Here is a 24,965-nt window from a genome sequence, read left to right on the forward strand (position 1 = left end):
GTAATGACGGACTAATAAAAAGGTTAACTTTGTTGGTTTTTTTTTTTACATAAGTTGTAACGGTTTGGGGTATGATAATCTTTTTAGTAAAATGTTTTACAATTCTTTGCATTCATTAGCTTGAATAATTAACATTATAAACAAAGAAGACACATATGTTTCAATAAAAATAAAGGTATAAGAAATTTTGATACATACCTCGCATTGGGTTTTTGGGGTGATTGTCAACATCTTCTTTTTCTTTTTCCTGTTTTATAAAAATATCGTGACTTTGAAGCATAACTTTCATACATATTCAAAATTCATATCAGGTTCTTTTTTTAAAACTGGGAATAAACACATTTTATATTAAGTTTCAGACTTTTGATATTTTTTCTTCTATAGAAGTATTATAAACAAGGAATTTATACCATTACAATGGTGGAGAGAAAAAATACTTAAAATATTTGAAGTAAATTAATGCATGTTAATCACAGAAACTATTCTATAGTAGATGATTCCAACATTTGATGATATTTTCCTTTTCTATTTAAATTTGTTTTTTTTTTACTTTATTGACCATTGAGTACCTGTTTCCAATACTTTGTTATAGCTTTGGAGTTTATTACATGCTTCTCCACTGCTGGACAGGACGGACAATTAAAAGTCGACCTTGTAAATTTTGATTCATCTACGACAGCACTGTCTTTGCTGTCACAAAATCCTACAGGTTTGCATTTGAAAGCAACATGAAATTTGATGTTATTCTCTAATGTGTTGGAAAGATCTTGCAAAATACTCTCAATTTTTTCTCTAATCTGGTGACACACTGTAACATCAACTTTTCCTTCCAAAACAAACACTTGCAACTGAATATCTGTTTGGGTCATTCCAAGCATAATAATATGATGCTGGTCATCAAACTCGAAAATCGCCGCCGTCTGGTAAATGCATCCTCGGTCTCCATCTGAAAAAATCTCCCAAGGAATCTGCATGCACGTTGCTACAAGACGATGGAAAATTCCAGCAGGAAGAAGACCAAACGCGTAGCAGAGGATGGAGGATGCAGGGTATGATGAGAAACAGTCTACTGGAAATTGCAGCTTGTTCATGCAGGGGACATACCACTTTTTGTCATTCATTTTAGCTAAGAGTCCTAACTTCTCCATATACAGCAAGATGTCTTCTTTATGTTCGATGTAACCATTGTTGTTCATTCTCCATATAGCAGATAGGAGAGTTTCATCCAACTCTCCAGTTTCATTGAATTTGTCCCATTCTGAGGCAAATTCGAATAAATCCTCTTTTGCATGGTTTTTGTCTGTTATGACATTTTTAAATGCATCTGCAAACCACTGAACGTCGAGAATAATACTTTCATTGAGAAATTGTTGGTTGAAGTGTATAATATCCCTGATGTCATTGAAAAACTGAAGCATGGAATCAATATCTTCAGTAGTTTGGAGCTTTATTCCCTCCGGCAACGTTTCATTGAACGACTCAAGTTCACCCCTACTCAAAATCTTGTGAATTTTCTTTTCCCGAAAGAATGTTTCAAACATAGCCCATGACTGTGGTAGCTCTTCACCCCAGTGATCAAGCCTGCACACGACATCAGCAATGGACAGCTTGAGTTTTTCAACGCTTTCATTGTCAAGGAAACCAACTGCAAATCGCCGCTTCACATCAATATGTTTTTGCAACGACGTCTTCTTCAGAGTCTTCCATACTTCACGGAAAAACAATGCCTTTTCCTATTTAAAAACAAATTATCTTATTTCATGCAAACAAAGAAGAAATAGTACAACAATGTTTCTATTTGAGAAAATGTGAAAAGTTTACAACAACAACGATGACAACAACAACTGACAACGGACAGATTTTGACCAGAAAAGCTCACTTGAGCTTTGGTTCAGATGAGCTATAAGCATAAACTGACCTAAACCAGATTATATTCGATAATATGGCCAAGAATTAGATTCATTCCTCATAATTTAATTTTAAAATAATTAAACAACGCTGGCTGTAAAATTGTGTTGCTTTTTAAGAGTTTGCCATGCAAAAATACAGAAAGTGATTTGAAGCGAGGGAAGCTAATAACTGATACATAGATCTAGCAGCCATGATGTTTGTTTAAAAGAGAACGAGTAACTGTATGAAGTTAAAGGTACATTTATTAAATCTGGAATTTTCCATGGAAATAAGGAGATTGCATGGATAAGATGATTAAGCTGGTCGTCAAGGGGGGTATCCCCATACCAATCCAGATTATACAAAATAATTTGCGTTCCTTTTTGGAAATCAACCAATGAGCGGCGAGAATACAAACAAAATTAAATTATTATTGTATCACAGTAGCATTACAAAATACCCACCTTTATTTTCTAACATTAATGTTCATTTTCTACTTTAACTGAATATTTCAAGAATATATTACTTTTATAAGATTCGATATAATAATATCCGTTTGACTATATAACATGTTTATGTCATGATTTTAAAAAAACGCAAATATTTAAGTTTGATACCTTTTCTGTTTTGTTCTCACAATGTGTACCAACCAGGATGACGGGAGCCTTATCACTGCCATATTGATGAATGGACTTCATCCAGAACTCAAGATAATCTGAAAAACAAAGACACATTCAGCTGTGACGGTAATAAAAGGAAGTTTTCTTTACATTTAGATAGATTGCAACAAATGATACTCATCGGTAAGGTATGGTCTCTTTTTTTCACAAACTTATAGCCATCATAGAGCAGCACAGGAGGATAAACAAATAGAACAAGATGTGTTTGTAAAACACTGATGCCCCCGTATGGCAACATATCAAAGATAAAGCTTTTCTTAAATGCAAATTTAATTAATTGGTACCAAAAGTAGGGTATTCCTTCTGGAAAATGATTGTGAAATTTGAAAGTAAGCTTATGTTAAATTTTAATAAGTACAAAAATCTCCAAGGTCATGGTCAAAAGGTCAATGTTATTAGTATCAAATGAAAGGTCTTGCCACACAAAAGACTTATATAGAGCTTGAAAGCCCTAGCCCTAACCGTTCAGAAGTTATGGTCAACGTTCAATTTCTTAAAAAGTACGTCAAACTCCAAGGTCAAGGTCAAAGTTATTGTTATCAAATGAAAGGTCTTGTCATAAGGATTAAATATGTAAAGTATGAAAGCACTAGCCCTAACTCTATAAAAGTTATGGTCGAGGTTTGCTTTTTCAAAGTAGGTCAATCTCAAGGGTCAAGGTCAAAGTTCTTGGTATCTAATGAAGGATCTTCTCACAAGGATTACATATATGAATTATGAAAGCCCTATCCCTTACCGTTCAAAAGTTATGGCCAAGGTTAAAGTTTTTTCACAAGTATGGAAATCTACAAGGTCAAGGTCAAAGGGTCAAGGTGGTTGGTATCCAGTGAAAGGTCTTTTAACAAACATTACATATGTGAAGTATAAATGTCCTGGTGTCTACTGTTTAAAAGATATGGCCAAAGTAAAATTTTAAAATTTTCATGTAAAAGTGGGTCAAACTTCAAGGTCAAGGTCAAAGTTGTTGTTATCAAATGGAAGGTCTTGTCATAAGGATTAAATATGTAAAGTATGAAAGCACTAGCCCTAACTCTATAAAAGTTATGGTCAAGGTTTGCTTTTTCAAAGTAGGTCAATCTCAAGGGTCAAGGTCAAAGTTCTTGGTATCTGATGAAGGATCTTTTCACAAGAATTACATATATGAAGTATGAAAGCCCTATTCCTTATTGTTCAAAAGTTATGGCCAAGGTTAAAGTTTTTTTCACAAGTACGGAAATCTACAAGGTCAAGGTCAAAGGGTCAAGGTTGTTGGTATCCAAAGAAAGGTCTTTTAACAAACATTACATATGTGAAGTATAAATGTCCTTGTGTTTATTGTTCAAAAGATATGGTCAAAGTAAAATTTTAAAATTTTCATGTAAAAGTGGGTCAAACTCCAAGGTCAAGGTCAAAATGTCAAATTTGGTGGTACTCAAAGAAAGGTCTTGTCACAAGGAATACACATATGAAATATGAAAGCCATAGCTCAACTAAATAAAAAGTTATGGGCAAGGTTAAAGTTTTTGCGGACAAACAGACAAACAGAGAGACAGACAGACAGAGAGACAGACAGACAGACATGACAAAAACTATATGCCCCCGAAACTTCGTTTACGGGGGCATAAAAAGTAATTCTTATTTTGGAAAAGAAGTTAATTAATAGATTCTCAGATAAAATTTTAAAAATTTAATCTGTCAGACAAGTTCGGGAAAAATTAAAACAAGCCTAAATCAGTTCAAAAATGAAAAGTTTGCGGTGGGGTGCCTGGATTGCATTTAATTACTACTTAAGAATGCCTCCATATCAATACAACATATAACTATGCTGCTTTTTAAGAAAAAAAGATTATTTAATATTTCTTGAACATTTTGTCCCTATATATTGCTCCTTAAAAATTTGAATTTGATTCCCCATTCTTTCTCTCCCTACCCCCCAAGGGGTCATTATTTGAACAGATATAAATTTTCAATACATAAGGATGCTTACATGTCAGTATGACTAAGCATAGCTGTTCTGTTCTTGGGATTTTTCCCTTTATTTTCCTATGTAAAACTTTGATCGCCCATTGTGACCCCAACCTATCCCTGGGAGCCATGATTTAAACAAACTTGAATTTATTCTACCTGAGGATGATTTCCAATTGGTTTCATCTTTCCCTCCTCAGATGTTCTTGAGAAGAATATTTTAAAAGATTTTCTCTTGTAAGCTCCCCACGGATGGCCATCCTGGAATGGGGGCTATATAAAGTAATTACACACAACACTTCTCAAAGTCACTCCTTATTTCTTGCTTTATATTTCTCAGTAAGGACAAGGCTTGGTATCAATTTAATAATTGGTTTATTAATTGATCATTCAACAGGAAATAACAATAGGTAAACAAACATCTATATTGGATACATATAGATAATTAATATTCGTCATGTCCCACAGTGTCAACCGTACTTTCAAGGATAAAAATGGTAATAAAGTTGATTTGGCATTAAAAAGCTCTAAAAATATAACATCAGGTGTCCAGTGTGTTGGGAGATAATTTACAGTTGTCTCACCTAGGTTTAGGCTACGATCCTGCGATGTTGCTTGTGCAACTTATCTGCCAGAGACTGGCGAGGCACTTATATTTATAACCTTCGGAAGTCGTCATGTGACATGAATTAACGAATGAAAAAGCTGTATGGTGACACTCAACCAATCACAGCGCTGTACGGCGCCGTACAAACAGAGATCTGCCAAACAGTGCCAAACAACGTCAAACAAGGCTGCCGTACAACGAGGATTATAATTACAAAACCGAATTAAAATGTGAAAAGACAAAATAACCAATAAATATGGATTACAAAAGATGTTTTCATCTACTGTAAGTAAACAATTCATGTGAATTAAATGCGTATTTCATGATAGAAATCTGCAATCGTATAGCAGACGATATTCAAATAGCACTGTCATAGTAAAAATGTGTAACTACCATAAAATCACGTTTAACATAAAAACCCTTGATAAATCTTAGTAAAACATATTCAAACATTAACTTTGTGGATATTCACAAGCAAATATAACATTGGATTGCATAACAAAATACAACTTGCTCAAATACGAAACTCTGGCTAATACAAATAAGATGTCGGCGGGATGTAAACAACTTCCATGACTCCAACAATCGTGTGCAATTATGGCTATGTCAAGCGCTTATTTGACTCATAAATAATCAAGTAAAATACAGTAACATGCAAAGATTTTGAAGGTATGCACATGAATTCACAAACTATAGGATTTCCTGTATAAATCCAAACAACAAGTATGTCAAATGTGCTAAAATAGACAATACCACGTTGAGTAAATAATCAAAGGACTGAAATGTAGTACTGTAGTTAATGCATAATAAAATCCACCAAGATAATTTTCCAATAATTGTTGACACAATTAAATCATAAAAAAAATAAACTAATTAATTAAATTCTACCCCAGGTCATTACACTTCCCTCACCAGAAACTCTTAATTCTCCTGAATTATCCTGAATAAAAGCATTTCTGCACAATATAGGAAAACACACATATAATAAATTTGTAATACATGCATTGATAGATAATAAAATTAATTTTCTTTCTGATATAGTCACTTAAACTTAGAAGAATTCCAGCATCAAGGTGAAATCGTCACAACGTCTCTTCCACTGGCTGCTTCCACACTCAAGGAAATCCACCACTATTCCATCCTCCTACTTCAGCAAGTACCATGCAGGGATGTTCCCAAGGTGCCCGTTTGGACATACTCGACTCCAAAGATGGGGTGCTGTCAACTTCCATGGAGACAACATAAGCACTCAAGGCAAGGCCAAATATTTAATCTGTCCAAGAGGCCTGGATGCCCCATCTACCTGGCTGGCTTCTGGGTTCTCCCTAGAGTGAGTGCTGCAGATTCCACCTGTGGAAGTTAATGGACCGATTCCTTTGGTTGGCATGGCACGGAAACATTTGTGATGGAAGTGGCATACATCCCAGGGCCAGGATGTGTCCAGGCACTAGTGGCTAGTGTACCTATGGTAGGAGGGGAGGAACTTGGACAGGATATTATTGGGATGGACATGGAACAGGTCTCGATATGGTGTTTGGAAAGGTTAAACTGTTGGAAGCCAATGGGGTTGTGAGGGCTGTCAGAAAGATGGCAGGCAATGGAATTAAGGGATCCACTGGAATATGGGGCAGTGAGGTGGTATGGCGGGAGGACAGGGTTATCAATGGAGGTACAGGCTTTGGATTTTTTTTCTGGCTATCAAAGGATTTGGCTAGGTAAAAAGAGTTGTGGACTGCAGAGGTAATTATGATTGATGAGTGGAGGATCTGGGATTCTATACAGGGAAGGATTTGATGTCACCACATCTAAGTATTAATAAATAACAATAACAACTACAGCAATCAACTTAAATTTATTTTCAATGAAATAGCTAGATGCAGGTAAACTTAAATCATCCACTGGTTACACCCTTGAGATGCACTGGCCAGCTACACCTCGGTGCCTACCTCTGGTTAGGGCCATAGATTGTACGCGTCCGTCACCTCCCTACATCAGAGGCGTGGGCCATAGATGGTGCACCATCCGTCCCCTCCCTCCACCTACTGATGCGGGCCATAGACCGTACACATCCGTACCTCCCTCCACCAGCACCAAAATACACAAGTTAAAATAAATAAAATATCTGCATCCAGTATCAATCATTGGTATATCTTCCACTCAAGTCTAATTTCGGCTTTGGCTTGGTACAGTGATTTGGTTGAATTTTTGTTGATATTGGCTTTGGTATGCCTGGAGCCTGTAAGGGCAAGCTTTCATGAAGTGATTTGGGGAGTCACATATATAGCAGTTTCTGTGTGCTGGGTAGAGCCTACTGTTATTTGAGCTGTTTTCTAAGCGATCTAATCTCTTAATGAGACTCTGAAGGGTGGAATTAATTTCATTGTTACCTTCTTTTTCAGGTTTCTGCTTGTCAAATGGCCATTTTGATCTCGCGTTTGATTCAACGGCGCGAACATTCAACTGGCGCTTTTCGGTGCTATCCCCAAGAATGGACTCGTACCGTTCAATTACGTCTACTGCTTCTGCCACCGTTTGACACTCTTTGTCGATGCACCGACATTTCATCTCAAGGGAGATAATTTTATACAGCTGATTGAGAGCTAATGCTTCTTGAGCTAGGGTGTCCAAATTATTGTAGGCTCTTTGGGCCATCTGTCTGATGTCATCACCCACCACTGCTATGGACTCGCCTGGAAGGCGTCGTCTCATCTCGAGTTTAGAGAGCCATCTATTCTGGTTTTTAATGCTACCAAACCTTTGGTTAAGTTTGTGAACAAGAGACTGAAAGGATTCTTTATCTTCAGGGGATAAACCCATATAGTAAGTTCTGGCTTGATCGCGAAGACTTGCAGCTAGGAAAAGTAACTTAGTGCGGTCACACCATCTGCCTAACTCTGCACAATCTTGAAAATGAGAGATGTATTCATCCCAGTCATCTCTACCGTTATAGGACTCTGGCTTTACAACTATATTAGTCTCAAGGAACTGTCTAGTCACATCATTCAATCTATCATATTGCATTCTGGGAGGGAAATTTTCTGGATATGGTACACATCTATCTTTGTTGCAAAGCTCTGGTTCAACATCAGGAACTGGGCTATGGCTAGGTCTCTCTGGACGTTTGGGGGAGGGGGAAGAGTCAAAGAACTGGTCACCTTGGCCTAACTCATCATCATCAACACGAAATTGCACTTCAGGGTCTGGGGATTGAGCCGTTGCCATCTTACTAGTATTAATAAAAATGTAAAACCACAAATTATAAGTTAACAAACACACTATGTACATGTTATACCAACACACTGGACAGCTGAGCGGTTACTGGTCAGGGAATGGGTTTGTATCACTGGATGCCTTTAGGAAAATGGGCATCCCACTTCTGACACCAAAAATTGTAAGCTCCCCACGGATGGCCATCCTGGAATGGGGGCTATACAAAGTAATTACACACAACACTTCTCAAAGTCACTCCTTATTTTTTGCTTCATATTTCTCAGTAAGGACAAGGCTTGGTATCAATTTAATAATTGGTTTATTAATTGATCATTCAACAGGAAATAACAATAGGTAAACAAACATCTATATTGGATACATATAGATAATTAATATTCATTTTGTCCCACAGTGTCAACCGTACTTTCAAGGATAAAAATGGTAATAAAGTTGATTTGGCATTAAAAAGCTCTAAAAATATAACATCAGGTGTCCAGTGTGTTGGGAGATAATTTACAGTTGTCTCACCTAGGTTTAGGCTACGATCCTGCGATGTTGCTTGTGCAACTTATCTGCCAGAGACTGGCGAGGCACTTATATTTATAACCTTCGGAAGTAGTCATGTGATACAAATTAACCAATGAAAAAGCTGTACGGTGACACTCGACCAATCACAGCGCTCTACGGCGCCGTACAAACAGAGATCTGCCAAACAGTGCCAAACAACGTCAAACAAGGCTACCGTACAACGAGGATTATAATTACAAAACCGAATTAAAATGTGAAAAGACAAAATAACCAATAAATATGGATTACAAAAGATGTGTCTACAATAAGTAAGTAAACAATTCATGTGAATTAAACGCGTATTTCATGATAGAAAACTGCAATCGTATAGCAGACGATATTCAAATAGCTCTGTCATAGTAAAAATGTGTAACTACCATAAAATCACGTTTAACATAAAATCCCTTGATAAATCTTAGTAAAACATATTCAAACATTAATTTTGTGGATATTCACAAGCAATTATAACATTGGATTGCATAACAAAATACAACTTGCTCAAATACGAAACTCTGGCTGATACAAATAAGATGTCGGCGGGATGTAAACAACTTCCATGACTCCAACAATCGTGTGCAATTATGGCTATGTCAAGCGCTTATTTGACTCATAAATAATCAAGTAAAATACAGTAACATGCAAAGATTTTGAAGGTATGCACATGAATTCATAAAATATAGGATTTCCTGTATAAATCCAAACAACAAGTATGTCAAATGTGCTAAAAATAGACAATACCACGTTGAGTAAATAATCAAAGGACTGAAATGTAGTAGTGTAGTTAATGCATAATAAAATCCACCAAGATAATTTTCCCAATAAATGTTGACACAATTAAATCATAAAAAAATAAACTAATTAATTAAATTCTACCCCAGGTCATTACACTTCCCTCACCCGAAACTCTTAATTCTCCTGAATTATCCTGAATAAAAGCATTTCTGCACAATATAGGAAAACACACATATAAATTTGTAATACATGCACTAATAGTTAATAAATGTTAATTTTCTTTCTGATATAGTCACTTAAACTTAGAAGAATTCCAGCATCAAGGTGAAATCGTCACAACGTCTCTTCCACTGGCTGCTTCCACACTCAAGGAAATCCACCACTATTCCATCCTCCTACTTCAGCAAGTACCATGCAGGGATGTTCCCAAGGTGCCCGTTTGGACATACTCAACTCCAAAGATGGGGTGCTGTCAACTTCCATGGAGACAACATAAGCACTCAAGGCAAGGCCAAATATTTAATCTGTCCAAGAGGCCTGGATGCCCCATCTACCTGGCTGGCTTCTGGGTTCTCCCTAGAGTGAGTGCTGCAGATTCCACCTGTGGAAGTTAATGGACCGATTCCTTTGGTTGGCATGGCACGGAAACATTTGTGATGGAAGTGGCATACATCCCAGGGCCAGGATGTGTCCAGGCACTAGTGGCTAGTGTACCTATGGTAGGAGGGGAGGAACTTGGACAGGATATTATTGGGATGGACATGGAACAGGTCTGGATATGGTGTTTGGAAAGGTTATACTGTTTGAAGCCAATGGGGTTGTGAGGGCTGTCAGAAAGATGGCAGGCAATGGAATTAAGGGATCCACTGGAATATGGGGCAGTGAGGTGGTATGGTTATCAATGGAGGTACAGGCTTTGGATTTTTTTCTGGCTATCAAAGGATTTGGCTAGGTAAAAAGAGTTGTGGACTGCAGAGGTAATTATGATTGATGAGTGGAGGATCTGGGATTCTGTACAGGGAAGGATTTGATGTCACCACATCTAAGTATTAATAAATAACAACAACAACTACAGCAATCAACTTAAATTTATTTTCAATGAAATAGCTAGATGCAGGTAAACTTAAATCATCCACTGGTTACACCCTTGAGATGCACTGGCCAGCTACACCTCGGTGCCTACCTCTGGTTAGGGCCATAGATTGTACGCGTCCGTCACCTCCCTACATCAGAGGCGTGGGCCATAGATGGTGCACCATCCGTCCCCTCCCTCCACCTACTGATGCGGGCCATAGACCATACACATCCGTACCTCCCTCCACCAGCACCAAAATACAAAAGTAAAAATAAAAAAAATTATCTGCATCCAGTATCAATCATTGGTTAAATCTTCCACTCAAGTCTAATTTTGGCTTTGGCTTGGTACAGTGGTTTGGATGAATTTTTGTTGATATTAGTTTTGGTATGCCTGGAGCCTGTGAGGGCAAGCTCTCATGAAGTGATTTGGAGAATAGCATATATAGCAGTTTCTGTGTGCTGGGTAGGGCCTATTGTTCTTATTTGAGCTGTTTTCTAAGTGATCTAATCTCGTAATGAGACTCTGAAGGGTGGAATTAATTTCATTGTTTCCTTCTTTTTCAGGTTTCTGCTGGTCAAATGGCCGTTTTGTTCTCGCGTTTGCTTCAACAGCGCGAATATTCAACTGGCGCTTTTCGGAGCTATCCCCAAGAATGGACTCGTACCGTTCGATTACATCTACTGCTTCGGCCACCGTTTGACACTCTTTGTCGATGCACCGACACTTCATCTCAAGGGAGATAACTTTATACAGCTGATTGAGAGCTAATGCTTCTTGAGCTAGGGTGTCCAAATTATTGTAGGCTCTTTGGGCCATCTGTCTGATGTCATCACCCACCACTGCTATGGACTCGCCTGGAAGGCGTCGTCTCATCTCGAGTTTAGAGAGCCATCTATTCTGGTTTTTAATGCTACCAAACCTTTGGTTAAGTTTGTGAACAAGAGACTGAAAGGATTCTTTATCTTCAGGGGATAAACCAATATAGTAAGTTCTGGCTTGATCGCGAAGACTTGCAGCTAGGAAAAGTAACTTAGTGCGGTCACAACATCTGCCTAACTCTGCACAATCTTGAAAATGAGAGATGTATTCATCCCAGTCATCTTTACCATTATAGGACTCTGGCTTTACAACTATATTAGTCTCAAGGGACTGTCTAGTCACATCATTCAATTTATCATATTGCATTCTGGAAGGGAAATTTTCTGGATATGGTACAAATCTATCTTTGTTGCAAAGCTCTGGTTCAACATCAGGAACTGGGCTATGGCTAGGTCTCTTTGGACGTCGTGGGGAGGGAGATGAGTCAAAGAACTGGTCACCTTGGCCTAACTCATCATCATCAACACGAAATTGCACTTCAGGGTCTGGGGATTGAGCCGTTGCCATCTTACTAGTATTAATAAAAATGTAAAACCACAAATTATAAGTTAACAAACATACTATGTACATGTTATACCAACACACTGGACAGCTGAGCGGTTACTGGACAGGCAATGGGTTTGTATCACTGGATGCCTTTAGGAAAATAGGCATCCCACTTCTGACACCAAAAATTGTAAGCTCCCCACGGATGGCCATCCTGGAATGGGGGCTATATAAAGTAATTACACACAACACTTCTCAAAGTCACTCCTTATTTCTTGCTTCATATTTCTCAGTAAGGACAAGGCTTGGTATCAATTTAATAATTGGTTTATTAATTGATCATTCAACAGGAAATAACAATAGGTAAACAAACATCTATATTGGATACATATAGATAATTAATATTCATTTTGTCCCACAGTGTCAACCGTACTTTCAACGATAAAAATGGCATTAAAGTTGATTTGGCATTAAAAAGCTCTAAAAATATAACATCAGGTGTCCAGTGTGTTGGGAGATAATTTACAGTTGTCTCACCTAGGGCTAGGCTACAATCCTTGCTTGTGCAACTTATCTGCCAGAGACTGGCGAGGCACTTATATTTATAACCTTCGGAAGTCGTCATGTGACATGAATTAACGAATGAAAAAGCTGTATTGTACTCAACCAATCACAGCGCTGTACGGCGCCGTACAAACAGAGATCTGCCAAACAGTGCCAAACAACGTCAAACAAGGCTGCCGTACAACGAGGATTATAATTACAAAACCGAATTAAAATGTGAAAAGACAAAATAACCAATAAATATGGATTACAAAAGATGTTTTCATCTACTGTAAGTAAACAATTCATGTGAATTAAATGCGTATTTCATGATAGAAATCTGCAATCGTATAGCAGACGATATTCAAATAGCACTGTCATAGTAAAAATGTGTAACTACCATAAAATCACGTTTAACATAAAAACCCTTGATAAATCTCAGTAAAACATATTCAAACATTAACTTTGTGGATATTCACAAGCAAATATAACATTGGATTACATAACAAAATACAACTTGCTCAAATACGAAACTCTGGCTAATACAAATAAGATGTCGGCGGGATGTAAACAACTTCCATGACTCCAACAATCGTGTGCAATTATGGCTATGTCAAGCGCTTATTTGACTCATAAATAATCAAGTAAAATACAGTAACATCCAAAGATTCTGAAAGGTATGCACATGAATTCATAAAATATAGGATTTCCTGTATAAATCCAAACAACAAGTATGTCAAATGTGCTAAAAATAGACAATACCACGTTGAGTAAATAATCAAAGGACTGAAATGTAGTAGTGTCATTAATGCATAATAAAATCCACCCAGATAATATTTTCAATAAATGTTGACACAATTAAATCATAAAAAAAATTACTAATTAATTAAATTCTACCCCAGGTCATTACACTCTTTATATTCCTTTGTTAAACTTTGATCAGTCATTGTGGCCCCGCCCTATTCCCGGGGTCATGATTTAAACAAAAATGAATCTACACTACCTAAGGATGATTCCACAAAGTACATTACTTTCAACTTTCCTGACCAAGTGGTTCTTGAGAAGATTGTTTAAAAAACCTTCAATTTTTCACTTATTCATTATTATCTCCCCATGGAAGCGGGCGTTGTCCTACATGTATATTTGAACAAACTTGAATCCCCTTTACCCAAGCATAGTTTATTGAATGTTTGGTTGAGATTGGTCCAGTGGTTCTTGAGAAGAAGTCAAAAATGCCAAAAGTTTACAACGACAGGCACCGGACAAATTTTGATCGGAAACGCTTACTTGAAGGCTCACGTAAGCTAAAAATAGTTACATGTATTTCCCTTTGTTAATGTCAATTAAAATGATTAATACAAAAGTCTTCACCTGATTCCACTGAGCCTGAACAACTATTCATAAATTGTTCTTACCATACATGTAATAATTAAAATATTACCTCTGTGTGTCCATCCCCCGTAAATGGAGTCTTCCTGACAACACACCTCTTCCCCGACTTGATCATCAAACTTCTTCTCCATATTTAGCACCAGAATGAAGAACGCCCGAGGACTCAGAAAAATCTGGTGTGAGGCATAATAAGCACACTGTCCTGCAAAGTCTACCATAGTTATTTTTTTGTCTGGATCTGAATTACCTTTTTCCTCAATTTTCAATTTTCCAGAGAATTCTGAACTATAGGGAAAATCTTTGCTTTCATTAATATTTTTTTTCACTGCATTTGCCCCTCCTGGTTTATAGGATAAGGTCGTTTTAACGTCGGTATAACCATGTGATAAGTGTCCACTGTTTGATGCTTCAACCTTATTGCCCTTATCATCTACTGGTACCATCTTTTCAAGATCATCAGCTACACTCTCTAAATGTTTCATATCTTCAGCCTCAAGTCTAAGTTTAAAGCGCTGTTCTTGGCTTGAAAAATTAACTGCAAATGAAATTGAATAAAATTTGTTTAACATCTTACTTTTTTGTCCCTGTGCTTTTTATTATATTTAAAATAAATATTAAACAAAAATAAGAAGCTGAAATAGGGTTGTCCGTACAGTTCGTGGACTACATTGATAATTTAATTACTGACAAGCATTTATTAAATATACAAAACTGTTATTTTCATTCATTTCATGTTTAATGTTTCATGTTTATATATATATATATATATATATATATATATATATATATATATATATATATATATATATATATATATATATATATAAAGTAACCCTCTTCTACGGTTAATACCTAGATGTACGAGGGTTGTTCGAAAAGTTCGTGGACGATGCCAACCTTCGTTTTACTGCTTTCTAGAAATTTAAAATAAGCTCAATATCCTGTGTAAAAAGGTTTGTTTTGTTGATGTGTGAAGTTTAATTTCATTCGATTGAATAGAAATTAATTTACTTCATTTCAATATCAACATGTTTTGTACCCGCAGAGCATACTCAATGGTGATGTAACGTCAAAACATAGTCAAGAATTTCTTAAAAATACTATCCCACACATTTCAACATTTAAGTTCAATAATCAATCATTAAAAACCTTTTTCTAACACTTGAAATTCCTTTTTCTAACAATTGTTCTCATTGTATAATTTCCTTTGTCAATGTTTTACTTTCTTTTACCACTTATCTTTTACAAAACAAGCAATTCGGAAGCGCTATGTCTTTCCATGACGTTCAAAATTTTTTAAGTTTTTGATTACCTTTTATTAGATAAACTGTTTCTTCACAGATTGTTTTCATCCGATACAGAGACTCTGTTACTCAAATGTCGCCTGTACCATTTATAAATACATGCACGACTTAATAGTGACATACTTTTTGAATAATCTAATATTTCTAGTGCTTATGTAGGATTTTTCCCGAGTATAACACAAAATTGAACCTTATCTGCTACTCTTTGACGTTCAACAACGTCATCATTTTTGTCTCTTTCAATGAACACTACCTATCTTTATAAATTGATTTCTTTACAACTACATGTAATTAAAATATTAAGGTAAAATTTGAAATATGAATCAATGTAACAGTCTTTAATTTCAAAGTTTAGGTATTTTTCTCGTTTTTGCTCAACTTTACAAAGAATATGACTACAGACATTGTCATATTTATTTCGTATGTTGGTTGTCAATTACTAAATTTTGACTTGCTCCGCGATCCGATTTTTGCAGTTTTAATTCTGGATAAGTTTAAAATTAAACATGATTATTTTATATTTTTAATTAAAATAATTTGGATTTGTAGTTAAAATATTTCGACCAAATTTGGTTAGCATATGACGTTAAATAAAAAAAAAGGTATGACAGGAGTCCACGAACTTTTCGAACAACCCTCGTATATTATAGCTTAATAGAAATGCATAACGCCATATACGTTCTCATATTATAAGCTTTTTAGCTCACCTGAGCTGAAAGCTCAAGTGAGCTTTTCTGATCACATTTTGCCCGACGTCTGTCTGTCTGTCTGTTAGTCTGTCCGTTTGTCTGTAAACTTTTCACATTTTCATCTTCGTCTCAAGAACCACTGGACCAATTTCAACCAAATTTGCCACAAAATATCCTTAGGTAAATGGAATTATAGTTTATTCAAATTAAGGGCCACGCCTTCTTCCAAGGGGAGATAATTATGAATTAAGTAGTTTATAAATAATGGCATTGGTAAAAAAATCTTCTCAAGAACCACTGGGCCAGGAAAGATGAAACTCATGTGGAATCATCCTCAGGTAGTGTAGATTCAAGTTTGTTCAAATCATGACCCCCAGAGGTAGGGCGGGGCCACAATGGCCGACCATAATTTTACATAGAAATATATAGGAAAATTCTTTAAAAATCTTCTCAAGAAAAACAAAGCCATGATTTGTCATATTTATATAGAAGCATCCTAAGGTAATGTAGATTCAAGTTTGTTCAAATCATGACCCCCAGGGGTAGGGCGGGGCCACAATGATCGACCAAAGTTATACATAAAATTACATAGGAAAATTCTTTAAAATCTTCTTCTCAAGAATAACAAAGCCAAGATTGGTCATTTTTATATGGAAGCATCATCAGGTAGTGTAGATTCAAGTTAGTGCAAATTAAACCCTCTAACCTTTATGGTTGGTACAACTTTTGGGTTTAAACTTTTCAATTATAAACTAATTTCTGCTTTTATGCTAGCCACAGTGTGTATGTGAGCGATGTGGCCCATGGGCCTTTTGTTTTGAAGTCGATATATCTTTGGATCGACATTATGAAAGGGCTAGTGCTTTAACTAATGTGTATAAAGTACAGCAGAAAATGGCCTCTTTGTTCATATATTTCAGGATTCTTTAGGCACCTTCGTTGCATTTAAGTACTGTGTGACTTAATATTACTCTTAAGAAATGATTTGCGTTGTTTTAAATTTTAATACAAACATACAATAGCAATTTATAACAATCGAATTACACAATGAATAAAGAATACCTAGGATGCTTTCTGTCACATCAAAGACATCCGTGTGGATATCGACGCCTCTGGTTGAACTGATATTTTTCTTTATTTCGTTTACGTCAATACCCTTCAGTCTCTCTAACAATGTGGTTTTACCACTACCGGCACACCCTATTATCATCCCAGAGGCATGGTACATGGTTGTCTTTCCTCTCTTAAGTTTCTCAATGAAATTTTTCACTGAGTTGTCTCCCCTTACTATGACATGAATTGGTATCCCGACTAATAAAGAAAAAAGCTTTAGTATTATAATTTTAAGACAAATTCGTGACTATGTAAATGTGCGACTTTAAAAAGAAATATTATTATTCTTTGTCTCAAAAATATTTAATTCAAAAAGCTGTTAACAATTATTATTAATCAACCATCCCATCCAAGCAAATGTATGTCATTACAAAATGGAAATATACAAGGTATGTACACTCTTGAGAAAATATATTTTTTTAATTTTGAAAATTCATAGAAAAGTTGTTATCTCTATACTATCATTCATACATTTGGTTCCTTTATTTGTTATATAATGTATTTTCAGCTATGCTTCTGAAGATATGATAATTATTTACGTGAATCAGCCTAAACCACGTATGATGACTACCTTATTATTTAATGATAAAAGTCCATAATACCTTTATAAATCATCATTAGAACTTACTTAGCCTCTGTCGCGCTCCAGGCATGTTGACTGCTCCTCCTGTGCTCTGCTGAATTCTGTTCAATCGTCTTTCCTCTAGATATTTCTGGATTTTATGGATCCTCTCAGCCAACAAATCATAGTATTCCTCCTGTAAGCAAAATTGTGACAATTAAGACTTGTTTCCTCTAAATACTCTACTTTTGCTAAAAAGGGATAACCCTAAATCTGTACAATCCCGAACCTATAGTAAATTATCCTGCCTTATGAAAGTCTTGACAGACATTCAGATCTTCAAATACATGTCAGAATACAGTATATTTCACATTCTTAAAAATTCTCCTTACCCGACTATTTGCTGTATCATGCATATCTCCCTCCACCTTTCTAGCATAAGCCACCAAATTATTCATTCTCTCATCTTCAAGGAATGCTGGGTTTATATGACTAGGGAATATTGCCTTAGAACTGAAATAATATTCATTAGTATTTCATCTCAAATAGGTAAATAAAAAACAACAAATCTTTTTAAAGATCACTTACATCAAGTACACATGATGTTTTCTAAGGTCTTGAGTCAAACTCTGATGCCATTCCTTGGAATCACTTGATTTTTTAGCTGCAATCTTGCGATTTGTAAACCAAGATAACAAGTTATTCTGGGGATTACCAATTCTATTAGCATTCAGTCCAGAGGCTTAAAAAAGATGACAATTATTTTCAAGAATTTTTTCTAACAAATATAAATTAAGAATTGTTATTTTAAAAACTGCAATGCTCAATATTCAATCATTTAATCCACCGCTTGGCTGAACTGCTTTAGTATTATATGTAAGTTGGTTAAATATGGTAAACCAATTTACACGATTCATTAGAAATATGGAGTAAAATAAATCCGATTTTTTTTCAAACAATTGATACGAGGGGTGTTTGAAAAATAATGAATATTAACTCGCTGTATTTTATTCAACAGTAATATCACAGGTACAGTTCATCACAGTCCTTCAAAATATTCTCCTTTAACTTCTACACATTTTTTTGACCCGTGCGGATCCGGGTTAGAATAGGTCCTCAGTACCCCCTTGCTTGTCGTAAAAGGCGACTAAATGGGGCGGTCCTTCGGATGAGACCGTATAAACCGATGCGCCGTGTCACAGCAGGTGTGGCAGGATAAAGATCCCTCCCTGCTCAAAGGCCGTAAGTGCCGAGCATAGGCCTAAATTTGCAGCCCTTCACCGGCAATGGTGACGTCTCCATATCAGTGAAATATTCTGGAGAGGGACATTATACAGTATATAATCAATCTACACATTTTTTAGTCCTTGAATCCATTTCTGAAAAGCCGATTTATAGGACGATTTAGGGATACATACATGTACCCTTTAGACACTGGTATAGCGCACTGCCTGCATTTTAAAAGTATTTCACAAAGGGCAACACAGTTCATCAAAATCAAAAACCGATACACAGAATTATGTATCCCTGACCAGTAGAGCTAAATATTGCGTCGGTGCTTCTCGTTAAACAGAAAATAAAAACAAGAGGCCCATGGGCCACATCGCTCACCTGAGCACTGTAGCTAGGAAAAATCAATCCTTAAATGTAAGTGGCCCCAACCTACCCCAAAAAGGCAGAAGAGAAGATGATTTAATTATCTTGAATCTACAAAGAATTCTTAAATATTTCTTTGACTTACTGAGGCTTTTTACCTTAACGTATTAACTTTGATTTCATTTTTGCCCCACCCTATCCCTGGGGGTCATGATTTGAACAAACTTGATTCTACACTACCTGAGGATGCTTCTATATAAATATAATCAACCATGGCTTTGGTGTTCTTGAGAAGAAGATTTTTAAAAGATTTTTCCTATATATATCTCTTTGTAAAACTTTGGCCGTCCACTGTGGCCCCACCCTAACCCGGGGCCATAATTTGGACAAACTTGATTCTACAATACTTGAGGATGTTTTCTCATTAAAATGATCGATATCAAGCATGGCTTTGTTGTTCTTGAGGAGATTTAAAACTTTGGTCGTCAATTGTGGCCCCACCCTACCCCCGGGGGTTTCACAGTCACTACCTGAGGATGCTTCTAAATTGGATTCATCTTTCCCTACCCAGTGGTACTTGAGAAGAAGATTTTCAAACATACCACCAAATGTTCACTATTTCTTAATTATCTTCCCTTGAATAAGAGCGTTGCCCTTTAATTGAACAACGTTGAATCCCCTTTACCCAAGGATGTTTTGTGACAAGTTTGGATGAAATTGGCCCAGTGGTTCTGGAGAAGAAGTCAAATATATGAAAAAGTTTGCAGACGGACAGACAGACAGACAGCTAGACAGAGAGACGGACGACAGACAAATTGTGATCAGAAAAGCTCACTTGAGCTTTTAGCTCAGTTGAGCTAAAAACTCTGGCATTACTTTTTGTTTGTAACATGTGTCGATGAATGTATATTTAACAGCAGTGTAAGCTGTATCGATATTGGGATTTATGCTGATTGACGGTGGGTATAAAAGATGCATTATCATTCGCCAACTGCATCAGCTTTAGGGACAAGTCTTACTGAGTATATGTTTAACCTTGATCAAACATTCCAAAAACTGACCAGAGACTGACATATCTAGGTGATCATTCAAATATTTGAGCACTAAATTAATTCTTACTGGGGAAATGCCCAGGTCCCAAATGTCTTGCTTTTAGCCCTAGGTGCCTTTTAGCGTAGAAATAGAATTGGTATAGAGTTTGAAACCGTGTTTGCTGACCAGTTGGTGTGTCTGGCCGAAAGGTACCAAATTTGGAGACAAAGCTGCTTGTGAATTCACACAAAGTAATGCAGGGTTCATCTCACTGCACTTCGTGCAGCAGTGTGAATATGTGCAATGTTACCTGTTGCATTTACCCTTGTAATTGTAATCAAAGCTCTTGTAATACGTGGATGTCCTTTGACTATTGACTGCTACAGAAGGTGACATGTAAACAAGCCACAATTCGTTATCAGTTACCCCCAATTACCATTTGTATTTCATGTCATGCGTAGTCTGAACTGCTCATCGTATGTAACCCAACCCTGTGATATCTCAGCCCCTAATCTGACGTCATGCAAGTATTTGAGCAATTGCTGTGTTTTATTAGGGTGCGCTGTTAAATAAATAAAAGAAAAATCAAAAAGGTGTCCGTCCACTTTTCAACTGAAATGATTCTATTAGGTTGCTTTGGTTTAGCAATTATTTGGCCATGCGCGTCCATAGTTAATGCTGATAGCTGTAACTTACTAGGGTCTCTAACCAGTAAATTAGCAAAGTTAACATACATGTACTCCACAATAGCTATTTTTTTGTTTGGTAAAGTTATCAACATGGTATCGTAATGAAAATTGTGCTGAATTTGTCAAAGAAGGTTGACATGAGTTTGACAAAATTGTTTCCATACCAGTGCCACTATCAACTGTATCTTTAGAGCCGCTAGTTTCCGCTCGTGAAATAGTATAATTCATTTCCGGTACCATGGTTGCCTGTGATTGTGTTACTGTGTTGATGGGTATGGCTGTTTGGGATGTTGAGGACAGACCAAGCGAGGGAGGCTCTACCACCTGTGCTGTCACAGGCACATTGGCCGCTGGGGTTGTTTGTGCCACCGAGGCTGAAGCCGAGGTTGGAACTTGCTCGGGTAGAAATGTGGATTGCGGCGCTTCCATCCGTGCCTTTTTCGCACCCCTCCGTGTAGATATGGTTGACTTGAATTTTGCTTTAGGCATTTTGCTCTAAATGTTACTCAATTATTATAACTATTACTTGTCAAGTACAATACAAATAATACAAAAATAACAAGAGGCCAATGGGCCACATCGCTCACCTGAGCATTGTGGCTACGAAAAAGTAGAAATTGGTTTATTATTGAAAAGTTTAAATCCAAAAGATGTCCCCTTGACCAATCATAGCTTTACTATTCTTGAGAAGATGATTTTTAAAGATTTTTCCTATATATGTATATGTAAAACTTGGCCATTGTGGCCCCGTCAAACCCCTGGGGGTCATAATTTGAACTTACACAACCTGAGGATGCTTCCATTTAAATATGATCAATTATTGCTTTGCAATTCATCTTGAGAAGATTTTTTTTTAAATTCCTATATATTTCTGTGTAACACTTCGATCGACCATTTTGGCCCCGCCCGATCCCGGGGTTCATGGTTTGAGCAAACTATAATCTTCACAACCTGAGGATCTTTTCATATAAATATGATCAATTGTGGCATTTCCTATTCTTTAGAAGAAGATATTTAAAGAATTCTATATATCTATATGTAAAACTTTGATCGGCCATTTTGGCCCCACCCTACCCCTAGGGGTCATGATTAGAATCTACAATATGTGAGGATGCTTCCATATAAATATGATCAATTATGCCTTTGCTATACTCAGGAAGATTTTTAAAAGATTTTTACTATATATTGCTATGAAAAACTGAGATCGGCCATTGTGGCCTCGCCCTACCCCCAGGGGTCATGATTTGAACAAACTTGAACCTACACTACCTGTTTCCTTGTAAGTTTCATATTTCCTGGCACAGTGGTTCTTGAGAAGAAGATTTTTAAAACATATGCCACCAAATTTTCACTAATTCCAAATTATCTCTCTTTGAATGAGGGTGTGGTCCGTTATTTGAACAAACTTGAATCCCTATTACCCAAAGATGCTTTGTGGCAAGTTTGATTGAAATTGGCCAAGCGGTTCTTGAGAAGAAGTCAAAATGTGAAAAGCTTAGACAGACAGACGGACAGCTAGTCGGACGCCGGACAAAATGTGATCAAAAAAGCTCACTTGAGCCTTAATTAATACGCACATAAATCAATCGAAAATCGACGCTTTAAATAACCAACAATGCAATTTTTGCTTTAAAACATAATATTATCATCTTTTATTTTCCTAAAAATTTCCTTAACACTCTATAAAATTACCACTTGAAAGTCAAATAAGGACGGAAATGCAAAAGATAAACAAGACAAATACTATTGTATGCCCCAGTCATATGCAAGGCTAGGCATAAAATATGTGTCTAAATATGTTCTATCTAAATTAAATCTAAATTCATATTCAGAGTAAATATAAACCTGTAAATGAATATGTCCTCTTCTTTTCCAAAGCTACACTTTAAAATACATCATCTGGAACCTGTCAAAATAAGAGTAAATGCATAAATTATCTATTTTTACTTGTTTTTTCAACTTGGTACATGTATATAGAATATGATTTAAAGTTTTTTTTTCCAAAGAACGTTTAATGCTGTGTTCTCCTTATACTTATCTACTCAAAGCAATGTTATGTGGATTCAGGCATATGCATACTTAGGTCTAGATCTGCCAGATGAGTGTTTAACGTTTGAGCCATTTTGTGATTTTTTTCTAGCCTCAGAGGCTATGGTTTAAACAATAATAATCGATAATTTTCAAATTAAAACAACGCATTTTTTTCACTCTTTCTTAAATACAGGCACATCTAGACTTAATTTTGAAAATTATATATTACATGTATATCAGCTGTATATCATCCCTGTATACTTAGATTGTATTCAGAGACCTGCATGAACATAAGCAACTTCTTCATCATTTACACATTTATACTGCACATCCTTGGAAATCTGTCAAAATAAACTCAGTACACTTTGTGACTATGTCTGCAGAACAAATTTTTATCCGTGTTAGCCTTTATAATTGTTTTAAATTAATCATCTAAGACTGCAATTCATATCAGTCTATTATCTTCTCCAAATATAAAGGAAAATATAAACCTGTCCATGATGGTATCTTCAAAATCCTTTCACACGTTGAAATCACATTCTGTGGAAGCTTTCAAAAATAAGTAACAAATCAAATTAAAAAAGAAGCCCTTATGCCACATTGCTCACCTGATCTCTTCGGCTAGGAGTTCAGGGATGCATGAATTGAAAAAAAAAATTAACCTACACTGAGGACGCTACCATATATTTCTTTGACAAATCATGACTTTAGAGTTTTTTAAAAGAATTTTTTTTCTTGAAAGTTTATCTTCTATTGTGGCCCCACCCTAACCCCAGTGGCAATAATTGTAACAAACTTAAATTTACACAACCTGAGAATACTTCCATATAAATATGACCAATCATGACTTAGCAGTTCTTGAGAAGAATATTGCATTTCAGAGTAATTACATGTATCTACACTATCTGCATGATCTGAGGATGCTTCCATATAAATATTAATTACTGATCATGGTTTTATTGTTCTTGAGGAAATTTTTAAAGGTTTCCTCCATGTATTCATATTGAAAACCCGAGGTCATGATTTGAGCAAACTTGAATCTATACTACCTCACAATGATTCAACATAAGTTAAATTCATACTTTCAAATATAACATTTGTAGTTTTTGAGAAGATTTTTGATGAAGCCATTAATTTTTTACATCATCATAATTATCTCACTTTGGAAGAAGTCGTGGCCCTACACTTGAACAAACTTTAATCCAATTCACCCTAGGATACTTGTGAAAACAACAGCGACGACAACAGACAATTCCAATCAGAAAAGGTCACTTGGGCCTTTGACTCAGATGCAGCAGAGCTAAAAAAAAATTATGTATATCGATTGTAAATAAAAATAAAAACCACGCCATCTTGATCTTAAAATAATTTTCATTTAATCTACATGTACTTCCTTGTTCCTGTTATTTATCGTGAACAAAAACAAAACTAGCATACCTATGATGTTATTGAAATATTGTCATTACCAACGTCTTCATATGTGTAGTTCCAATAATAATAATGCCGTTTTTTTTTTGTAGTAAATATGTTGATGCTTATTTTGCTCTTTTCCACTATCTAGTCTTGCCAAAAATTCGTTTAGCAGCAACGTCTGCGCATAGGTCTTGACCCCTTACTCGGCAATCATCGGCTGACTGAAGACATACGGAATATATATATGGGCAATTACTGTGTGTTATACATCAAAACTGGTGAATATTAGATTAAACATGTTTTAGATTTATTTTTAACTTCAAAATATTTATTATTAGATATAATGTATTTATTAATGTTTATTTTGATTGACGAGGGACAATATATTAATCAAAACAAAAATTTGATATAAATCAGACGGGTAAACAACAGACCACAATATTAATGTTACTAGAATGATACCGTGAAATATGTACAGCATGTACGGAAAAAAAAGTCATAAGGATATAAACAAAAATTATCTTCATA

General features: G+C 35.9%; 1 protein-coding gene across 1 annotated transcript; it reads right to left on the minus strand.

Annotated features, from left to right (window-relative positions):
- Nucleotides 1-551: 551 nt before the first annotated feature.
- LOC134250361 (uncharacterized) lies at nucleotides 552-24,647 on the minus strand. Its single transcript, XM_062732717.1, has 9 exons — nucleotides 22,839-24,647; nucleotides 21,158-21,488; nucleotides 18,265-18,418; nucleotides 18,069-18,189; nucleotides 17,743-17,872; nucleotides 17,064-17,312; nucleotides 14,058-14,543; nucleotides 2,508-2,605; nucleotides 552-1,733 (listed from the first exon to the last, which is right to left on the minus strand). The coding sequence occupies exons 2-9, from the start codon at nucleotides 21,480-21,482 to the stop codon at nucleotides 552-554; spliced, it is 2,745 nt and encodes a 914-aa protein (XP_062588701.1). The 5' UTR covers nucleotides 21,483-21,488; nucleotides 22,839-24,647.
- Nucleotides 24,648-24,965: the final 318 nt, after the last annotated feature.

The sequence above is a fragment of the Saccostrea cucullata genome, unplaced genomic scaffold, assembly GCF_032062105.1.
Source record: "Saccostrea cucullata isolate Sc308-1 unplaced genomic scaffold, CSIRO_AGI_Scuc_v1 ctg1792, whole genome shotgun sequence".
Taxonomy (NCBI): Eukaryota; Metazoa; Mollusca; class Bivalvia; order Ostreida; family Ostreidae; genus Saccostrea; species Saccostrea cuccullata.